The following is a 19658-nucleotide window of genomic DNA, read 5'->3' on the forward strand; positions in this document are numbered from 1 at the left end:
TCCTGACCTCAAGTGCTTCACCCACTTCAGCCTCTCAAAATGCTGGGATTACAAGCATGAGCCACCGTGCCTGGCTGGCCAAGGCTATGGGTTTTCTTTTTTTTTTTTTTTTTTGAGACGGAGTCTCGCTCTGTCCCCACAGCTGGAGTGCAGTGGTGCGATCTGGGCTCACTGCAAGCTCCGCCTCCCGGGCTCACGCCATTCTCCTGCCTCAGCCTCCCGAGTAGCTGGGACTACAGGCGCCGGCCACCACGCCGGCTAATTTTTTGTATTTTTAGTAGAGACGAGGTTTCACCGTGTTAGCCAGGATGGTCTCGATCTCCTGACCTCGTGATCTGCCCGTCTCGGCCTCCCAAAGTGCTGGGATTACAGGCGTGAGCCACCGTGCCTGGCCGGCTGTGGGTTTTCTAAGGTAGAGTTCCTCAGCTGTGACAAAAACTCATGTTCATCTGAGTCTGCCACTGCATTGTGCCCATGGGTTGGGGACTAGAGGAACTGACTGAATCATGAAGCACATGCTGGCTGCTGTGCTGTGAGTAATTAAGTTGTCTCTGACCCAGGAGTCTCTTGTTTTCTGTCAGCATCTATGACACTGTGGTAGGCAAAATTGTTAACTTTGAAGCAAGATAAAGCCTCAGACGCTTCACAATTCTTAATACTTCCTCCACTTAACATAATGAATTTTGATGCATTAGGTTATTTTATGTAGCATTAGTGTATCAGTTTCCTAGGGCTGCTGTAACAAACTATCAAAGGTTGGGTGGCTTAAAACAACACAAATTCATTTTCTCAGGAGTCTGGTGACCGCAAGTCTGAAATTAAGGTGCCACCTGGGCTGTGCTCTCTCTTGACATCTTTTCTTGATTCTTCCTGGCTTCTGGTGGTTTGCCAGAAACCATTTGTGTTCCTTGACTGGCAGTTGCATAACTAAAATCTGTTTTCTTTGCCACATGGCATTCTTCCTATGTGTCTATTTCCATATGGCTCCTTTTATATGGACACCAGTCATATTGAATTAGGAAGCCACCCTATTCTAGTATGACCTCTTCTTAACTAATTACATTTTCAATGGCCCTATTTCTAAATGAGCTCACATTGTGAGGTACTGGGGGTGGGGACTTCAACGTATCTTTTTATGGGGGGGCACAATTCAACCCATAAAAAGTATTGTTATTGCTAACCGCTATTCCATTGGATAGATGTACTACAGTGTGTTTATCCATTTGTCTGTTGAAGAACATTTGTGTTATTTCCAGACTGGTAATTATGAGTGATGTAGCTAAATATTTGTATACAAGTTTTTGTGTGAACATAAGTATTTATTTCTGTTAGGTAACTATCTAGGAGTGGGACTGCTGGGTCATATAGTAACTTTATCTGAAACTGTTTTCCAGAGTAGCTGTATCATTTTTGGATTTCCACCAGGAAAATATAAGAGTTGTAGTTGCTCTGCATTCTCTCTTTTTTTTTTTTTTGAGACAGAGTCTTGCTCTGTTGCCCAGGCTGGAGTGCAATGGCGCAATCTCGGCTCACTGCAAGCTCCGCCTCCCGGGTTCACGCCATTCTCCTGCCTCAGCCTCCCGAGTAGCTGGGACTACAGGCGCCTGCCACCACGTCCGGCTAATTTTCTGTATTTTCAGTAGAGACGGGGTTTCACCGTGTTAGCCAGGATGGTCTTGATCTCCTGACATTGTGATCCACCTGCCTGGGCCTTCCAAATTGCTGGGATTACAGGCGTGAGCCACCACGCCTGGCCCCTGCATTTTCTTAAACACTTGATGTTATCAGGTTTTTTGTGTGTAGGTTTCTTTTTTCCTACTCAAATAGATGTGTAGTGGTATCTCATTGTGGCTTTAATTTGCATTTCCCTACTAACTAATGATACTGAGCCTCTTTTCATATGCTTGTCATCTATATATGTTGTCTGGTATGTTTGTTCAATCTTTTGCACATTTTAAAATTTGTTATTAAACTTGGAGAGATTTGTATATATTCTGTATACAAATTGATAGATATGTGATTTGAACACATTTTCTTTCAGACAATTGTTTGTTCTTTCATTTTCTTAACACTGCCTTTTACAAAGGAAAAAATTATAATTTTGATGTGGTCTAATTTATCTTTATTTTTCCATTCTGGTTTATGCTTTTGGTGTCATCTATGTGAACTCTTTGCCTAACCCTAGGTCACAAAGATATTTTTCTATGCTTTTATCTAAAGATTTTATACTATTTTAGATTTTGTAAATCCATGGTCCATTTTGAGTTAATTTTTGTATAAGGTATGAGGTAGAGGTCAATTCCTTTTTTCTGCCATTGAATCTCCAATTGTCTACCACTAATTTGCTGGAAGGTTATCTATTCACCATTGAAATATCTTTGTACATTTCTCGATTGACCATTTGTGAGTCTATTTCTGGACCTTCTGCTCTGTTCCACAAATTTATGTCTCCATCCTTCCATCAATACCACATTTTTTATTACTATAGATTTGGAGTAAATTTTAAAACTGGCTAATGTGAATCTTCCAACTTTGTTGGACTTTGAAAAACATTTTGGCTATTCTAGTTCTTTATTCTTTCTACAATACATAGATTTTAGAATCAGTTTGTCTATATCTACAAGGAAAACTTGCCAGGGTTTTGATTGGGATTGCATTAAATCTAGACAGTCAATTCATTTGAGAATTGACATCTTAGCTACAGTAAGTCTTCCAAACAACTGAGCTCTAATGAACTCAGTATCTTTCCATTTTGTAGGTTTTCTTTGATTTTTTTTATCAGCATCTTGTAATTTTATAATTTTTGTTTTCAATTTTATACATATCTTAAAAAACTTGAGGAAAAAAGCTTATTATTTTTACCTACTTACTGTTATCTCTTCAAAATTCACTTAGTAATTCTCCCCTTGTTGTTTCTACCACTTTAAAATTACAAAGTCATAAACTTTATCCAATCCTTATTAGACTCTTACATGGAAAGATTCTCCTTAACCAAAATAAATATATCATAAGTGGCCAGGCGCAGTAGCTCACGCCTGTAATCCTAGCACTTTGGGAGGCCGAGGCAGGTGAATCACAAGGTCAGGATATTGAGACCATCCTGGCTAACACAGTGAAACCCCATCTCTACTAAAACTACAAAAAAATTTAGCCGGGCGTGGTGGCGGGCGCCTGTAGTCCCAGCTACTCGGCAGGCTGAGGCAGGAGAATGGCATGAACCCGGAACGGAGGTTGCAGTGAGCCGAGATCACGCCACTGCACTCCTGCCTGGGAGACAGAGTAAGACTCCATCTCAAAAAAAAAAAAAAGAAAAAAAAAGATATATATCATAAGTATTATTCTTTTGTCCTCCCCATCTAGATTTACTATGCCTCTGTCAAGGTAGTGGTTACATTACTGTGGTAAGCAATGAATTCAGTTTTGTCTTATTTACAGGCTATTTTGGTAGTATTTTCCAGTAGTCAAACAGTGTTGCATGAGGAAGTGATGCCAGGAGCTGTGACCATCCTTTGCAACCACAAGGACGGAAGCCAATAGAAGAATAGTGTGAGAAGGAAGGAAACAGCCTCAGTCCTTGGTGATGCTGTTGAGCCATCAAACTAACCTTGGGCCCTCGAAGTCGCAGATGTCCTTGTCTGCGAATTGTAAATGTCTCTGTGGTTTGGTTTGAACCCAGTTAGGTATTTGGTTACGTGCAGCCGAAATAACTCCTGATACAAACACTGATTTGGCTCCATCTTAGCTTCTCATTCTCATCACTTTTTGTGCCCCACCCCTCCTTTGCTTTAACCAAGTGGTCAACATATCACTATTTTTCTGGATCTTTTCCTCTGCTCTCACTTTTTCCTCTCACACTGGAGCCCCCTCCGCAGCCTCTCCGGCTTTCCTCTAGGTAGGAAGATTCCAACCAAGTCAGTTTTGCCTAGGTTTTTCTGACTACACCTACCTTCTCAGCCCCCCACCACACTCACAGGTGCTCACACGCACATACACAATCTTCACCTACGGAATATCCGAAGCACTCATGTGACTCTGCATGCTGTTGAATACAACAATAACTAAAGTTTACTGAGTGCCTATTTTCTGCCAGGCACCATGCCTACTACTTTATTTGCATCATCCCTTTTGAAACCCATGAAAAGCTTATGAACTAATTACTGTCATTGCCTTCAATTCACCAGGGAGAAAATGAGACTTAAAGAAGCTTAGTTTCTCAAGGTCACACAGACATCTAATAAGTATCAGAGCTATAAAAATTCCAACCCAGGCCTAACTGTAGGCCAGGACTGGTGTCAAGTACCCTATACAGAAGTGAGTATGTATGGCACACACATTGATTTATTTTCACTGCCACTGCATATTGTGAGAGACTATATTTTGTCTTGAATTTCACTGTACTCCTTCCTCTGCCGCAGGCCTAGTAGAAATAGCTACACAATAATGCACCAGTTGATCAGGTGGTAGTCCTCTCCCCAAGCACTCTCACGTGCTCCAGCTGTGGCCTTCCCCTCTCTATAAACACAGCTATCTTTATTAGCCTGTGACTAGCCCTGTCAGAACCATATGAGTTAAATTTTACTAAGATGTTAATAGCTCACAAAGGTTGGTGGTTTCCTTCTCTGATTTGTATCTTAAAGAAAAAAAAAAGATTTTTAGAGAAGGTGCTTTTGAACTCAAAGGAATGACTCATGGTAAAACTTCCGGAAGGTAAACAGTGTTGAATATATATTCAAAAGGCATTTTGTGAGCAAATTCTGGCAAGCTGATGGTGATAATGGGTGTGGTGGTTGTTATGGTAAGGTAGGGTAGTGTGAAATAAGCAATCTTTTCAATATGAAATCATTTCATTCTCTTCAAGGCACAGGCCGCTTTTTTCATTGATTCTTCACCAGGAATCTCCAGATACTACACCACCACTTATCTCCTGTTTCTGGGTGAAGTCTAATACACTAAAACAACAACAACAAAAACCACTGCTTTCTTCTCATAACCTTTTTAGTTGTGAATGTTGTATTACATACTTAAATAATTCCCACATTTTTGTGTAAATTTATATCCATTAAACAACTATAAATGAAAATTAATCATGCATAATCTTGTGTAACAGCTGTGTTAAGCAGTAAAATATTTGCCTGTGCTAGAAAATCTGTAGAAATAAAAATATAGAACTGAATTTTAAGTTAGCTGTAGAAATAAATTGGACTAGGTTTCTCAAACTTGTCTGATCCATAAGAATTTTGGTGGATGCTTATTAAAATGTAGGCTCCACTCCAGACCTTTGGGGACCAGGAAATTCTTACGAGAAAGAACAGGAAACATTGAACTGGGGTAAGTGTTTCAGCTGTTCTTCAATAAGGGTTTGCCATTTGGAATCTGGGAGTGCCCACACCATAAGGCCATGCCAAAAAATATTTTATTTCTCCTTCCCTACCTCCCCTTCTTCCAAGAAACACTATGCTAGGCAGTGTTTCATCCTAAGAATGCAAAGATAGCAACAATGCTCACTGCAGTGCCAGATAGACAATAAACAATTACATGCAGTGGATTAAGTGTAAAAACAGAGGTAGTACAGGATACTGTGTGCTTAGAGAGGAGGAAATGACTCATTCCAGTATTTAAGACACATCTGACATCTGCAGATAGAAGATGCATGAACACAGACCCAGAGGATTGAGGAAGCCTGGTGTCTTCCGAACATTGTAAGAAGTCCACTATGGCTGAAGCTCAGGGTCAAGTTTGGGGTAGATGAGACTGGCAGGAATCAGATCGTCAACACACTTACATGCCACCTTGTAAGACTCTCTGCAGGACAGTCCTGCAGACAATCTGGAATTGTTGAGAAGCCTAAATGTTTCCAGCAATTGGTATAAAAAGATTTGAAAATATAAGATGACAAAAATGCCTTAGGGGTGAAGTTTAAGTCAACTTTGTTCTAAGCTAATATTCTATAGTCAATTAAAACTTTGATAATCTAGTGGAGATTCTTCAGCTGATATATGGCAAAATACATAAAAGAAAGAGCTGCTTTGGTTGATGCAGAAAGCTCAGTCCCGTGTCAGTATTCCTGGAAATACAAGCTTCTAGCCAACAGTTTGCAAATCGAAGTTCTGTGTTTTCGGAAGACTGAATAATTGCATGGATATTTAGAATCTTACGACTGAAGGGTAATTTAGATATCATCTAGTTCAATGTCTATCTTTGAAGAGAGTTTCTTCAACTACATCCAGTATAACTCCTTCCAGGCAGCATCACTCGGGAGGTGTCTAGGCACTGAATAAAGTTTGCCCGGGTTTTAACACTTGCAGCAAAGGGGAGGCACTTGCACTCTCCTGCAGCTTACTCTGGTCAAGCAGAGTCATTCCTTAAGCATCTATCCTATGGTAATTAGGCATCTTTCTGATTTAAAGAATGTCTTTTGGGATAACCAACTTGGTATTATATCTATCATGACTTCTGCTGCTCACCTTTTAAGTTTCTTCAGTCCTTCCTTAAAACAGACCCTCTCTCCTGCTGGGTCTCCATTCTCCCACATGCATTCCGATTTGACAATGTTGCCTTTTCAAAATTCCATCACCAGACATAGGTACAACAATTCTTTCACTACTTTCTGCCTCCCATTTCTATGTATGCATCTTTTCAAAAAGAAATGTGTCCTGAAAGGGCCTGGTCAGGGGCTTTTCTGGCTAATATTACCTTAAAATATATAAAGAAGGAATATCCATGAAACGAAAGAGCAGCTCAGTGTTAAGCCTGACAGTGACTCACTGTACAATGGAATGCTGACATTTAACATTATAATAAAAACTGGTATGTTGTTAAGATTGGCAGGCATTTTGTGTGTGTATGTGGAAAAAATAAGAACCTAGAACAGTGAAAGGAACATGGCAGAGACCTAGTGTTTGAGCAATGAATAAAGTAAAAAGCCACATAACAAGGGAAAAGGACATCTCTTCAGTTGCGGAGATATCAAATTTGTTCAACCCAAGGGGCTTTCAGTTTTGAAGAAACTGGTGGGGCAAACTGAAAGGTCCCCTTTTCTAAATGGAGTGTGACAAGAGGGATCCAGTGATTGAGAGACATGAAGTAGTAAAGTGAAAGTGTGAGACATTGAAGACAGACCATTCCCATGGTGCCTCCTACGGGGCTGACTTCATGTTGGGGGCCCTGGTTTCTGGGTAGAAAAATGGATGTGTATTAAAATTTATTTCACATGGATGTGCTGAGGGTGAGAGGCAAGAAGTGTTTCAGGATAAGGCCATTCTGAGGGTTTCAGCATCACCATGACACCACGTTCTGGGCTGATGCCACGAGATACTTCCAGCTTTGATGTCATCCTAAGTCATACACTGTAGATGGGCAGAGATGTTTCTCTTCCCCTCCAGTTTGTTCACCTTATCACACAAGTTTGGTCTCTGAAGATTTTTCTTTCTTTTTCTCAAATACCATTTACGGAGAACAGAAGTAGAGGATATTTTAGACAGGAAAAACAGCTGATGCAGGGTCAGTCAAATCTAGCTCTTCGTTCTTGAAACAGTTGAAAATTCAGCACTGAGTTTGAATCCCATGAGAGTGAAGTCACCGTGGGGACTGGGTGCAGGAGGTCGGGGACAGGAGGTTGTTTCTGTGTGTATGTCTGTGTCTGTGTGTGTAACCAGAGGTACACTGGCATGAGCAACTAAAGAATTCTATAGTTTCCCCAAAAGTGAAGGAGAGAAACCTAATAATTGATCGTCTGGAAAGGTTATCCCTTTTGAAGAAATAACTAGTTCTCTATCAACTTTTTTTGAGAGACCAAAATATTATGGAAAAATACACAGTATCACTTTCCTAACCACTGATCAGAAAGCCCAAGCAATACTCACATCAACTGCTTATTTTAATGTCAAATGTTTATTTCTATGCCATAGTTGCCTCAGCACAATTTGTAAAAGAAAGGAATCCAAAAAAATGAATTTTTTTTAGTCAGGATATTTTCTCTGCAGTTATAAGCAAGAAAATAAACATCATGATACCAGAATCACCATTTCTTTCACATCATTCTAGTAAGTTGAATCTAAATATTTTCCTTGGTTGCCACTTTTTTTAGGATGGAGAAATATCCACAGGAAAAAATGTCTGAATTCATTAAAATAAACTTGGGATAGTCTTAGCCAGACTACATCTAGAACATCTTTGTTTGGGTATGCTATATCACTAATTGCCATATTCTTATTATTTAATATAACAGGCATACTTTATTATATAAAACAAAGTGCACTAAAGATGAACAATGTTACAAACAAACTGAAATTTGGTGTATCTTAAATCTTCAGGTGATTAGATAGTAGCTGAAGCATGGGTATACAAATTTCTTATTAATACAAATGCAACTCTTTTCTGTGATGAAAATGCACTTAGTAGCCTAGTACTTTTTGCTTTAGCAGATAGGGCATCCAATACAACTGAAACAACCTGATAACAAATTAATTTTATTTTTCAATAAAAAGGAATGCTCTGGTTTCTTAACTGGCTCCTTGAGGAAGCCAGAAGATGGCATCTGCTCTTTAGATAGACTTCTCTTATCTGATTTGAGACACAAATCCACCAAGATTCTTACAGTGGAAGTAGGCACCACCCCTCAGATCACGAGGCCCCTAGGAAGAAGCCTGTGGAAATCAGCCTGTGATGTGTGGTGGTGGGCCAGCACCTAGAAGACACATGGTGGTTGTGCACATAAATCCCTTCAGCGGACTCAGTGGAAGGATGAGAATTCTGTAAGTTCATGCACATTTTATTGAGTAGTAATATAAAATGCTTTTTCTTTTTCATTGTTACAAGTGCATGCTTTGATTGCCAACATGTCAGAAGTCAAATTACAAAGGCAAGGCTTTAGGCTGTAGTGAATTACTTGGGCACTTATACAATTGTTAAAAAATATGAATGGACTTTTGTTGTTGTTGTTTTCAAAATGAACCAGTTGTAACCCGTAACTGATATACAAAGGGAAAAAAGTGAAAAAAGTACATATTTTGTGGCACATGACAGAACAGAACAAAATAACTAAACTGTTATGACATTAACAGTTACCATGCATTTAGAGTTTCACATGTAACTACAAACTTATTATAATTTCACAAGGTTTGCTAAACATGCTAACCATCTACATGTGCACTGACAAGCTTATGTTAAAAACTTTAAAGAATACTCTCCCCTTTAGATTTTTTCAAAGCTTTTTTTGATTACAAAATTTCAAAGGCATTAAGCATTTTAGAGAATATAAAGTACGCCAGTATACATACATTTCCAGTATATGTCAGACCACTAAGCGCATTACAGTCCCATACAGGCCGATACAGCCATTTTTTTTTTCTTAAAAAACATGCATAGGCAGATTTTTTTTTTTTTTACAGAATATAGATGCTTTATCACTGTACTTAATATGGTGTCTTGTTCACTATACTTAAAAATGCACCACTCATAAATATTTAATTCAGCAAGCCACAACCAAGACTTGATTTTATCAACAAAAATCCCTAAATATAAACAGCAAAAAAGATAGATATAATTATTCCAGTTTTTTTAAAACTTAAAGAAAAGATATTCCATTGCCGAATTAATAAGATAAGTGTTATATGGAAAGAAGGGCATTCAAGCACACTAAAGAAACCTGAGGTAAGCATAATCTGTACAAAATTAAACTGTCCTTTTTGGCATTTTAACAAATTTGCAACGTTCTTTTTTTTCTTTTTCTGTTTTTTTTTTTTTTTTTTTTAAGACTGCCTAATTCAGTTTATAGCCATTGTCTGACAAGAGTAGCAAAACATTATCAATAAATAGTCCTTAGTTTGTACATCATTTTGTTAAAAATGTTTGATGTCATCCATTTTTAGTGCTGCGACTGTAAACGTACAATAGAGTAAGAAATTAGACAAAGTTTTCATGTCCAGTAACAGAATAAAAGGCCTTTCATTAACCTATCTAGAAGTCCCCAATGCGGTAGGAAAACATGTTCATTCCCCTAACATTGCAGTATATACTAGCATTAGCTTTCTTTTTAAAATTTTTTTTCTCTATAAGCATTTTTAAAAGGCATACCCAAAAGAGGTGTTTAATCACCATCCCCACCAAAATATAGTTTATTATCTCTCTCTCTTTTTTAATGATAGTGTAAACTGAATCCAATTCCTGGCCCCCAGAGCAAATAAGCTACTGTCAGAGGCAAGAACATCCAACTGCTGATATGCAGCAATCCCCATCATGCCCTGCAGCTCAAAAAAAAAAAAAAAAAAAAAAAAAAAAAAAGTGAACAGGAAGTGGTCACTGAATATTGCTGCTATTACTGCCATTGCTGTCCGTGCCGTTAGTCTCTGAGGTGAGAGCCTTGTTGATGGAGTTAAGGTTGGCGTCAGAGGGCATGGCATCTCTGCGAGGCGGCATCCTCTCATTAATTCGGTCTAAGCCCTTGGCTTCCTCGAAGCTAGTGATCTTATGTTGTGGTGAAAATCCTTTGATAGCTAAACAGAAAATCATTAAAAAAGAAAAACAGGATTATCCAAAGGAAAACAAAGGGCACAGCTGTTGCAGCAGGTGATGTTAGAGATTTCTCAGTGAGAGGGAATCCTTCAGTGAAGAACAAAGTGACGGGACCTGCACACCACACAACAGACTCCTTACCATACTCGGAGGTAACCAAAGGTTTGAAAACAGCCAATGTCTCTTGCCAACCAAAATGTCCTCTTGAAGCTATTAAGATGTAAGCATTTCTCCTGTCTTCATGAAAGTTTAGATCAAAGAAATCCAAAGTGGACACGTAAAGAGGAAAGCTGCTTTCAGGGACAAGCCTCTAGAACCAGCATCAACTGGCCACATCATTAGCATGATTACTGCATCAAACACCTTAACCTAGACAGGCTGCAGCATGTCCCTCTTTGTATTCTTCCATTATGCTAGGTAATGGCAAACTCAGTGGAATCAGTATGTCTGCTATACCTAAAAACCTAGTAAAGGGCTTAAAGCAGGAGCTAGAAAAGGAATTAACCGGGGGCATTTCCATGCCATCTCAGAATCCCAGAAAGAACTTCTTGACAAGCAACTCAATGATGACATGAAAAAAAATGAAATTATAAACTCCTGTCTCCACTTAACTTTGGAAGCATGTGGAGTGAGTGACAAGGTAAGAGAAACTAAAAAAAAATCAAGATAAGATCACTAGGTAGAAACGTATTGTCTGCCCTTCAGCAGTGAACAGGTCAAACTGATGTTCATCTGGTATCCATTACTGCCTAAATGAAAGAAAAACTCAGTAGATCAATGTAGATGTAAGTGATGGTTAAATAATAACAAGGAAAAAAATGCCTTTCACAATATTTAGCAAAAATGAATTGAACTGGTTTTGGTCCTATTCAATTAAAACACGGAATTCTCAAAGTGGGAATGATACTTGATTTTTTTAAAAAAGTAATCTTTAGTGTGCTACAGAGATAGGTAAGGCATTTGTACAAAAAACTTAATGATTTCTTCAGTGAGTACACCAACTGGTGAGCTGCAAATAAAACACATAAATGGGGAACCAATGACATCAGTTTGCTTTACTCCCTGTGAAGTGCAAGCCAGATATTTCAGGGCCAATCACCAATGCTCAATTGGGCTGCATCACCATGGCTGATTAAGGATAATTTCATGGTACCTTTATCCTCCCAACCTTATTTGGGGGAAAAAAAAAAAAAAAAAGGGGAAAGCAGTTTCAAGCTGAAACTTTACCAGCCACTCCTACACAAATGTGCAGTGCCTTTTATTAGTATGGATGAGATTCCTAAAAGATATACACAGTTGTTTCAATACTCATTAAAAGATGAGAAATAGTATTTCCCCCCTCTGCATTTTAAAGGTTAGCATAATGGTGATTAGTCAACTGTGAGAGGAATAAGATGGGGAAATGAGGAAAGACCAAGGCCCAAAGCAAAGCTTGTTAATTCTTCTCTAATTTAGTAATAAATTGCAAAATAATAGAGCTGTCTAACGAGCACCCACCCTGAAAACTAACTCAATTATTTTGAAATACAAAAGAATAGCATGAAGTGGTACTCTACGGGTTTTTTTTAGACTACTGTGAATATAATTTCATCATAATTAACAGGTATAAAAGTTTGTCATCATTATCATTTATGAAATGATTTAATTAGTGTAAATGGTAAAAGTGAAATTTCTAGGTTTTAAAAGCCAATAGGATGGGAGTGTTAAAATTAAAAATCTAGCTAGAACAATGGATACTTCTGGAATGGGGCTCCATTTCTAATCATTTTTGTCATCCTGGTATGGAAGAATGTGCTCTGCTGTAGTTGCTGGTCAGACAATGGGTATTAGCAATTTACATTGGTAGTATACTTAACACAACACAGAGTCACAGAAACCACAGAAAACAGCCAAACTATCAACAAGAATGCACACTGCAGATTAGAATTTGCCAAGAGGAATAGAGAATTCCCACATAAATAGCAGTTTATTCACTGCTATTTAGGAAGCAGTTGTATTTTCTCTTACAGTGCTATTGTTTCCCCTACCATATCCAAATCATGTACAAATTGGAAGAGTCTAAAGTGGCACTTTTTATATCATACCAAAGGACCATATGCACATAATTTTGAGAAAAACAAAAAAGTTACCTTGCAAGAACAAAATACAACTGAAGAATTTTGTTTTAAAGGGGAACTTCAAATTATTATTTTTGAAATTTCCAAAGGATATGGTATGTATAATATGAAAAACTATTTTGATATGCAGTTCTCTTGTAACTATATATTTAAAAAACAGTCAAGTAAAAAGGCAATACTAAAGGGTCGACTCTACTGTCCTTGAGCAGTGCTAGAACACAGTTGGAGATGGACACTTCTTGATGTCCCCTGCGTACAGTGCCTGGCACAAAGCAGACACGCAGTACACATTCATCAATTGAGTGCTACTTGATACTCGCTATTCTTGTTATCGGCCACTTCCACAGCCACTAAATGGTTTTGAACCTTTTATAATATTTTGCTGGTGTTAATTCTCATACAAATACCAGTAGGTTACAATTTGATTTAAGATTACCAGAACTGTTCATCTTATATACAGCTGTCTCATGTTGGAATATATTTTAGAGATACAAATTAATGTTGAACTACAACAAAGCACTATTTAAATGAACATTTTTTTCCTTTGGCTACAAACTTCTGAAGACTAGAATTAAGATGGCTATTTTTATTCTCTTCAGTGCTGCCTGAAAGTGATTTGAGGGAGGGACATGGTTCAGCTCAAAGATTATTGTTTTATAAGCTACTGGTCAAAACAGCTGCCATAACCCCCACCCCACATCATTCAAAATATATAATCCTTTTGTTTTCTGTGATTATACTATTCATCATATACAAAAGTCAAACAGCTTTAAGGGAAAGAAACAAACAAACAAACCATAGAAGGACATTTTCCCCTTTAAAGCAAGAACATTTTGGTTAATACTGAGCCACAACTGTTAGCTCAACACCCACACACTCTGTACAAGCTACAGCAAAAAAATGAATACACCCAGCAGAGCCCTTATCTGTTGCAGGTACAACAGAAAGGGGACTGGCCAATTTACCTTCATCAGCCTCAATAGCCTCAACAGTAGCTGAAGAGAAGAAAGGGGGTGCAAAATGAATGAGAAAAATGAGCAGAGGATTTTTTAACTCTAAGAACAAATCAGTGACCACCAAAGGAGCTAAGAGAACTAATGTTCCTGTAAGTGCTAGATTCTGGCACAGACAACAAAACAGAAATGCTAAAAAAAAAAAAAAAAAAAAAAAAAAAAAAAAGAGAGAAAAAAATGCCACAGAAATTATAAATTTAATTTATGAGCTGGATACACCTATCTGTGTTAAATGTTTTGGTGTTTGCCCACTAAATAAATAACAAACAATTAACCCTTTAGGAAAACAGGAAAATTTCTTTTACATGGACTGAATTATAAGAGATTATGTAAATCTCAACTGTGCTTCTGACTCACACAGAATACTATATAACCTCTGCTATGCTTGGTGATTTAGTTTTAAAATGCCAGACAAAATGGCAGAATTTGAAGCAGTGCCACAATATCAGTGGGATCATTCGCACTATTTAATATTAAACAGCACTATTTCCTGATGTGATGGAAAAGCACGGAGATTCAAATTTAAAGGAAAAATAAAAGTCAGGGTGTCTAAGGAGATAATGCATGTGACTCTTTAAAGATAAACACATCAGGCATTACTAGATTTGGGGGTTGGTGGGTAGGAAGAGGGTGAAGGAAAAAGAAAAAAGGAAACGAATGATATAATCTGGACTTATTTTTCCAGCAAGCCCAATTACGTTTTCTTTTCCTTAGTGGAATATCCTTTTTGGAAGTAAAATTCTTAAAATGTTACAAATCAGGTGGTAACGTGCCAGTAGTGGCAATAATTCTATTAGCATTTTAAAGAACAGGCAGCCTAAATACTGAATATACAGAAACAGCATATTTCAGAGGCAGAACTTGAAAAGCCCACTGCTTTATCAGCAATTTTTGTAACAAGGTTAGGGTCTAAACTTTCACTATATAAGTATATGAGTCTTTCTATGTTATTAAGATTAGTTTATACTTCCCTAATTAAATCTTAAAATGCAAAACTTCTCTGTAACTCCAAAATGTTTAATATTAAAATTCTACCCCTTGACTTTAATTTGCATTTTTCTTATAATTCAAGATTTTAAAACTACAGCAACTGCCAAATGTGCACTATAACTTACTTATGGTGGATTCTAGATTCCTTATGATAAAAATGGAGAATGGTTATCACCATGGAGAGAGAGTACATAGCAAAGTTGTAAGTAGTTTACCCTTTTAGACAAATTGAAGGGCATCAGGCAATACATTTTGGAGTCGTATCAATGTATGTGGTTTAAAATATATAGTAGGTTTTTAAACCCATATAGAAAGGTTCCAACCCGTATGTCTTTTATGTGTATGTGTGTTTGTGTGTAGGTTCAACCATAGAAAACCACAAACCAATGGATTTAAAATAAAATAAAACCAAATAACCTAAGTAAAAACACAAGTGAAAATCTGGAAATGAAACAAAGAACTGGAAAAACTTAAGTAACGTAAGTTTAAAAGTAAGCAAAACATCCAGAATCACACCAGCACTGACATATTAGAACTATGTACTGCCCACTATTAAATGTTCTAAAGCGAATGTTAAATGAACACTATTAAATGTGTTCTAAAGCCCACAGTTTCTGATAATACACTTGCTGTGCCTTAAAATGTGCTTATCAGAAACTAGATTTCAGTCAGTTAGGTAGACGGTACATTTTGGACATGTAAATGATCCATTTATGCTAATGTTTTAGTAAGATATTTAATTTGGTAGAAAAACTTTTGTGTTTTTTTTTTAAAGTTGTTAAAATAATTCCTAGCTGTAAATTTAAAGGGGACATTTACTTCTCAATACTATGTATCTTCCTACCTTCATTTAAAAATTTTTGTCTTTTTGTAAAATCTCAAAAGACACTGATTCGGAATATATTCATCTGAAAATAAAGACAATTAATGTGATGCAGCCATGATGTGATCATTCAGCAATACTATATTCATGAAGTTGATCATTACTCTTCATGTAGAAGTTTATTGAATAATATAAATGAGAATAGTGAGTCTTCTAGGTTGAAGGGCAGGGACAGAAAAGAAAATACAAAAAAGATTCAAAGAAAGATACAAGAAAATAAGCAAGAGGCCGAGAATGTTTTGAAAAATGTTATAGCATACTTTCATTTTAATTTTTTGCTGTTAAAGCCTCATCTAATAGCAATTTCCTATTGTTAAAATTGTACTGTATGTAATAATAATAGTAGTTAAAATTGATAACAAATGTAACAAAAGTGAAAGAATATATAGGACTGTGCTGCTAACATGGTAGCCACTAGCCTCCTGGCTTATTTAAATTAAATTTAATACAAATTAGATAAAAGAAAATGTTTAGTTTCTTGGTTATATTCCCTATATGCTCAACAGTCATATGTGGCTTCTGTATGGATACAGAAATTTCCACCATCACAAAGAGCTCTGTTGGATGGCACAGGTCTAGAAAGCTACACATTTTAACACAAAATCTGTATTATAAAGGAAATGTTCATCTTTTTTCAAAAATAAAATGTGGTTCTACTCAGTCTCTTGTTTTCAATTGATAAATCAGAGAAAAGACACAAATGTCTTCCAATTTCCATTCAAGAGGATAATGAAATCATCTCCTTAAAATCTAGACATACAGGTGTATTTCAGTGTTTGTGTATGTATGTGTTATCTCATAAATGAAACAGATAACCAGAATACTTATTAAAAATGTAATTAAAAAGTTGTTTTTGACAACTGAGTGGCTCAAAGTAGTCAAACCTATTGTGCATGTAGGCAACCTAAATGAGTTGTCCTGTAGCTAGGCTGAATATGTAGATTAACATGTGAATGAGGGAATGGGGGAAAGGTGGAGTAAAGACCACATTCCAGAGAATGAGGGAGCTATTATGTTGGACATGACTGATCAAACTGATTGGGGTTTCAGCCCTTCTGCCAGCTGAGAAGAAGAACTGAAGACCAAGACAGAGCTTAAATGAATGAATAAATCAGGGCTCTAATGACACAGCTGACTGCGATGCCCCGGCACACAGTCATACCCATCAGCCTGCTTACCGCTTTGCAGGGTTTGCTTCCCTCCAGAAAGTACTCCGCTGGGGAGCATGCCAGTTGGGGTCAAGCCTTTCAGCGTCAGCACACTCTCACTCTCTTCTCTGGAAGGCACAATGAGGGGTGACATTAACTTTTAATTTCTTTTGTGAAAAAGAAATGACTCAAAGGAAAAAAATGCATATAAGAACCCACATTTCCCTCTATCTTGGCTCTCTGAATCTTTTTTTTAAATTTTTTTAACATACTTTATTTTAATTTATTTATATACTAGTAATGTTCCATAAATGATTGCTACAATAAAGTTTACATTATCCAATTAGGGAGGTTCTGCTTCTTTTGAGTATTGAAGATAGAGAAAACCATTTTGATTTTGTAATCAGGCATCTCAATACAAAGTGTTTGTTGTGCATTCTGTATGTTAAAAGTGAGCCTTAGAGAATGCTGATGTTAAGTTTTTCAGCCAAGGCTCCGCAAAAATAAGTGGAAGTCATTTGATTTGACGGAATAAAAAAACAGAGCATATGGAGATTGAAAAAAAATCTGATTTGAGGATTAGGGAATCAGGAATCACATTTGGTGGACTTTTAGAAATTAAGGAATTTAGTAATTTAGATGTTACATGAAAAACACATAAAATAATGGCAAGTAGCCAATAAACCTACTGGTAAAATTTCCCAGCTTTTTTTTTTCAGTCACTTTCCCCACTGATTTGCTAATATAAAATTATTTTCTTACACAGCATGACAATTATTTTACAATCAGTTTTAAGTGCATCATTATTTTAATTATATTTATTAATTACTTGACACTATTAATCATTTTGAATTGTTAAATCCTCATAATTAAATAACCATGACTAAATAACCACTCACTCTTTCCACACAGCAATATTGCAATCCTATATAACCAGAAAAAAGTCTTTAAAATACAAATTGTATATATACACATACACACACATACATATATTTGTGCGTATATATATATACACACAGACACACACACACACACACACAGGGAGAGACTTTAGTATGTAGAATTATCTACTCCAAATTTTTACGAAGGTGTCTCACGTGACTCAAACAGAATTCCTGAACTTCTCCCCAAACCTGCTGCTTCCACAATCTGTCTTCAACTCAGAAATTAGCAATTCCATCTTTTAGTTACTTAAGAGTAAAGGATCACTCTTTAACTCTTTTCATCCTAATTCCATATCCATTACATCAGCAAAAATTGAGGGCTCTACCCTCAAAATATTTCTAGTTTAACCATTCCCACGTGGCTACTACTACATCTCTTTTGACAACAGCTTTGTTGAGATATCAACTTGGCACAGAATTAACCTAAAGTGTTAGGATTCAATCAATGGTCTTGAATATATTCACAGAGTTGTAGAACTATCACCATAATCAATTTTAGAACATTCTCATTACCCCCAAAAGAAACTTCATACCCATTAAGCAGTCACTCCCTATTTCCTTCAGCCCTGTATCACTTCTAGTCACTTTCTGTAGATTTGTTTCTCTTGGACATTTCATGTAAATAAAATAATACAAAATACAGCCTTCTGTGACTTCCTTCTTTTGCTCACCACCAGCATCACCTACCTGGATTGCAGGAGCCTTCCGAATGGTCTCTCTGCTCCATCCCAGTCACAAGCTTGCCCCCTCCTCCCACAGCTGTTCTCAGTATGGCAGCCAGGGTGAGGCTTTTCATACCTATGCCAAATCCTGTTACTTGTGTATTCAGAACTCTCTAATGGCTTCTCCTCTCCTGATGGGTGAAAGGGAGGTTTCACAAAGGCCTTAAAATAAACAGCTACCCCACACTCTCCTGTTCGCACCCATCTCTTGGTCAACATTTCCTACCAATGTCCACTTTCCTTAGACATACCCAGCACACTCCACCGAGGGGGGCGCTGCACTTTCTTTGTCATCCTCCTGCCCTGGCATCTGTGCAGCTCACTCCCGCTCTGCCTTCTAATCTTTGCTCCAATATCGCCTTCTAAGCAAGAACTTCCTTACGAATGCCATTTAAAATAATAATAATCCCTTTCTCTACTCTTTCTCCCTTTGCCTATTTTATTTTTATCTAAGGCACTTATCACCCCTGAAAAATGATACAGTGTGTTTGAATGCCATTTAAAATAATAATAATAATCCCTTTCTCTACTCTTTCTCCCTTTGCCTATTTTATTTTTATCTAAGGCACTTATCACCCCTGAAAAACGATACAGTGTGTTTACTTGCTTGTTTCTGGTCTCCTGTCCACTCCATTCTCCTCCCACCACGCCCCCACCCCCTCCCCCAGCTAGACAAGCCTCGTGAGAGCAGGGGTTATTGTCTGCTTTAATCACTGCTGCATCCACAGCACCCAGACTAGAACAGTACCTGGTACATAGCTCACATTTCAAAAATATTTGCCAAAAATAAAACAGTAAAAGTTGAATGGAGAATGGAAATGTTAATCCATATTTTAGATTTCTGTATCCTCTACTGCAAAGTTAACTTAAAAATAATAGGTTTGAGATAATTAATTATTGTTTATTTTCATGCAGGTATTTCAAACTTTTTAAGCTTCTGTGGTCTGTCAAACCACTAGAGGTCCCATGAAGAAATATATTGAATGACAAAATGAGTTGGGAAAACTGGGAGTACCTCTAAAGAATGAACACAATTTTCCTTTGCATTCATATTCAAAATATGGCTTTTGCCTCATGAGTGATTATAATTCCTACATACAGAATCTTGGTGTCAAATCCTGTGTTAAACATGGTATTCAGGCTGGGCACCGTGGCTCACACCTGTAATTCCAGCACTTTGGGAGGCAGAGGTGGGCAGATCACTTGAGACCAGGAGTTTGAGATCAGCCTGGCCAACATGGTGAAACCTCATCTCTACTAAAAAATATACAAAAATTAGCCGGGTGTGATGGCATGCTCCTGTAATCCCAGCTACTTGGGAGGTTGAGA

General features: G+C 37.3%; 1 protein-coding gene across 3 annotated transcripts in view; it reads right to left on the bottom strand.

The window, feature by feature from the left end:
- Window positions 1–7871: 7871 nt before the first annotated feature.
- Window positions 7872–19658, bottom strand: part of PPP3CA (protein phosphatase 3 catalytic subunit alpha) — a 331868-nt gene continuing 320081 nt past the window's right edge. For 2 of the 3 annotated variants that reach the window (XM_054553399.2, XM_063723223.1), the window contains 2 exons: window positions 16694–16791; window positions 7872–10493 (listed from right to left, as the gene is read on the bottom strand). In XM_054553399.2, the coding sequence (XP_054409374.1) occupies window positions 10297–10493; window positions 16694–16791 (295 nt within the window). In that variant the 3' untranslated portion in view covers window positions 7872–10296. 3 annotated transcript variants of the gene reach the window in all.

Source organism: Pongo abelii, chromosome 3 (genome assembly GCF_028885655.2).
Source record: "Pongo abelii isolate AG06213 chromosome 3, NHGRI_mPonAbe1-v2.0_pri, whole genome shotgun sequence".
NCBI classification, from domain to species: Eukaryota; Metazoa; Chordata; class Mammalia; order Primates; family Hominidae; genus Pongo; species Pongo abelii.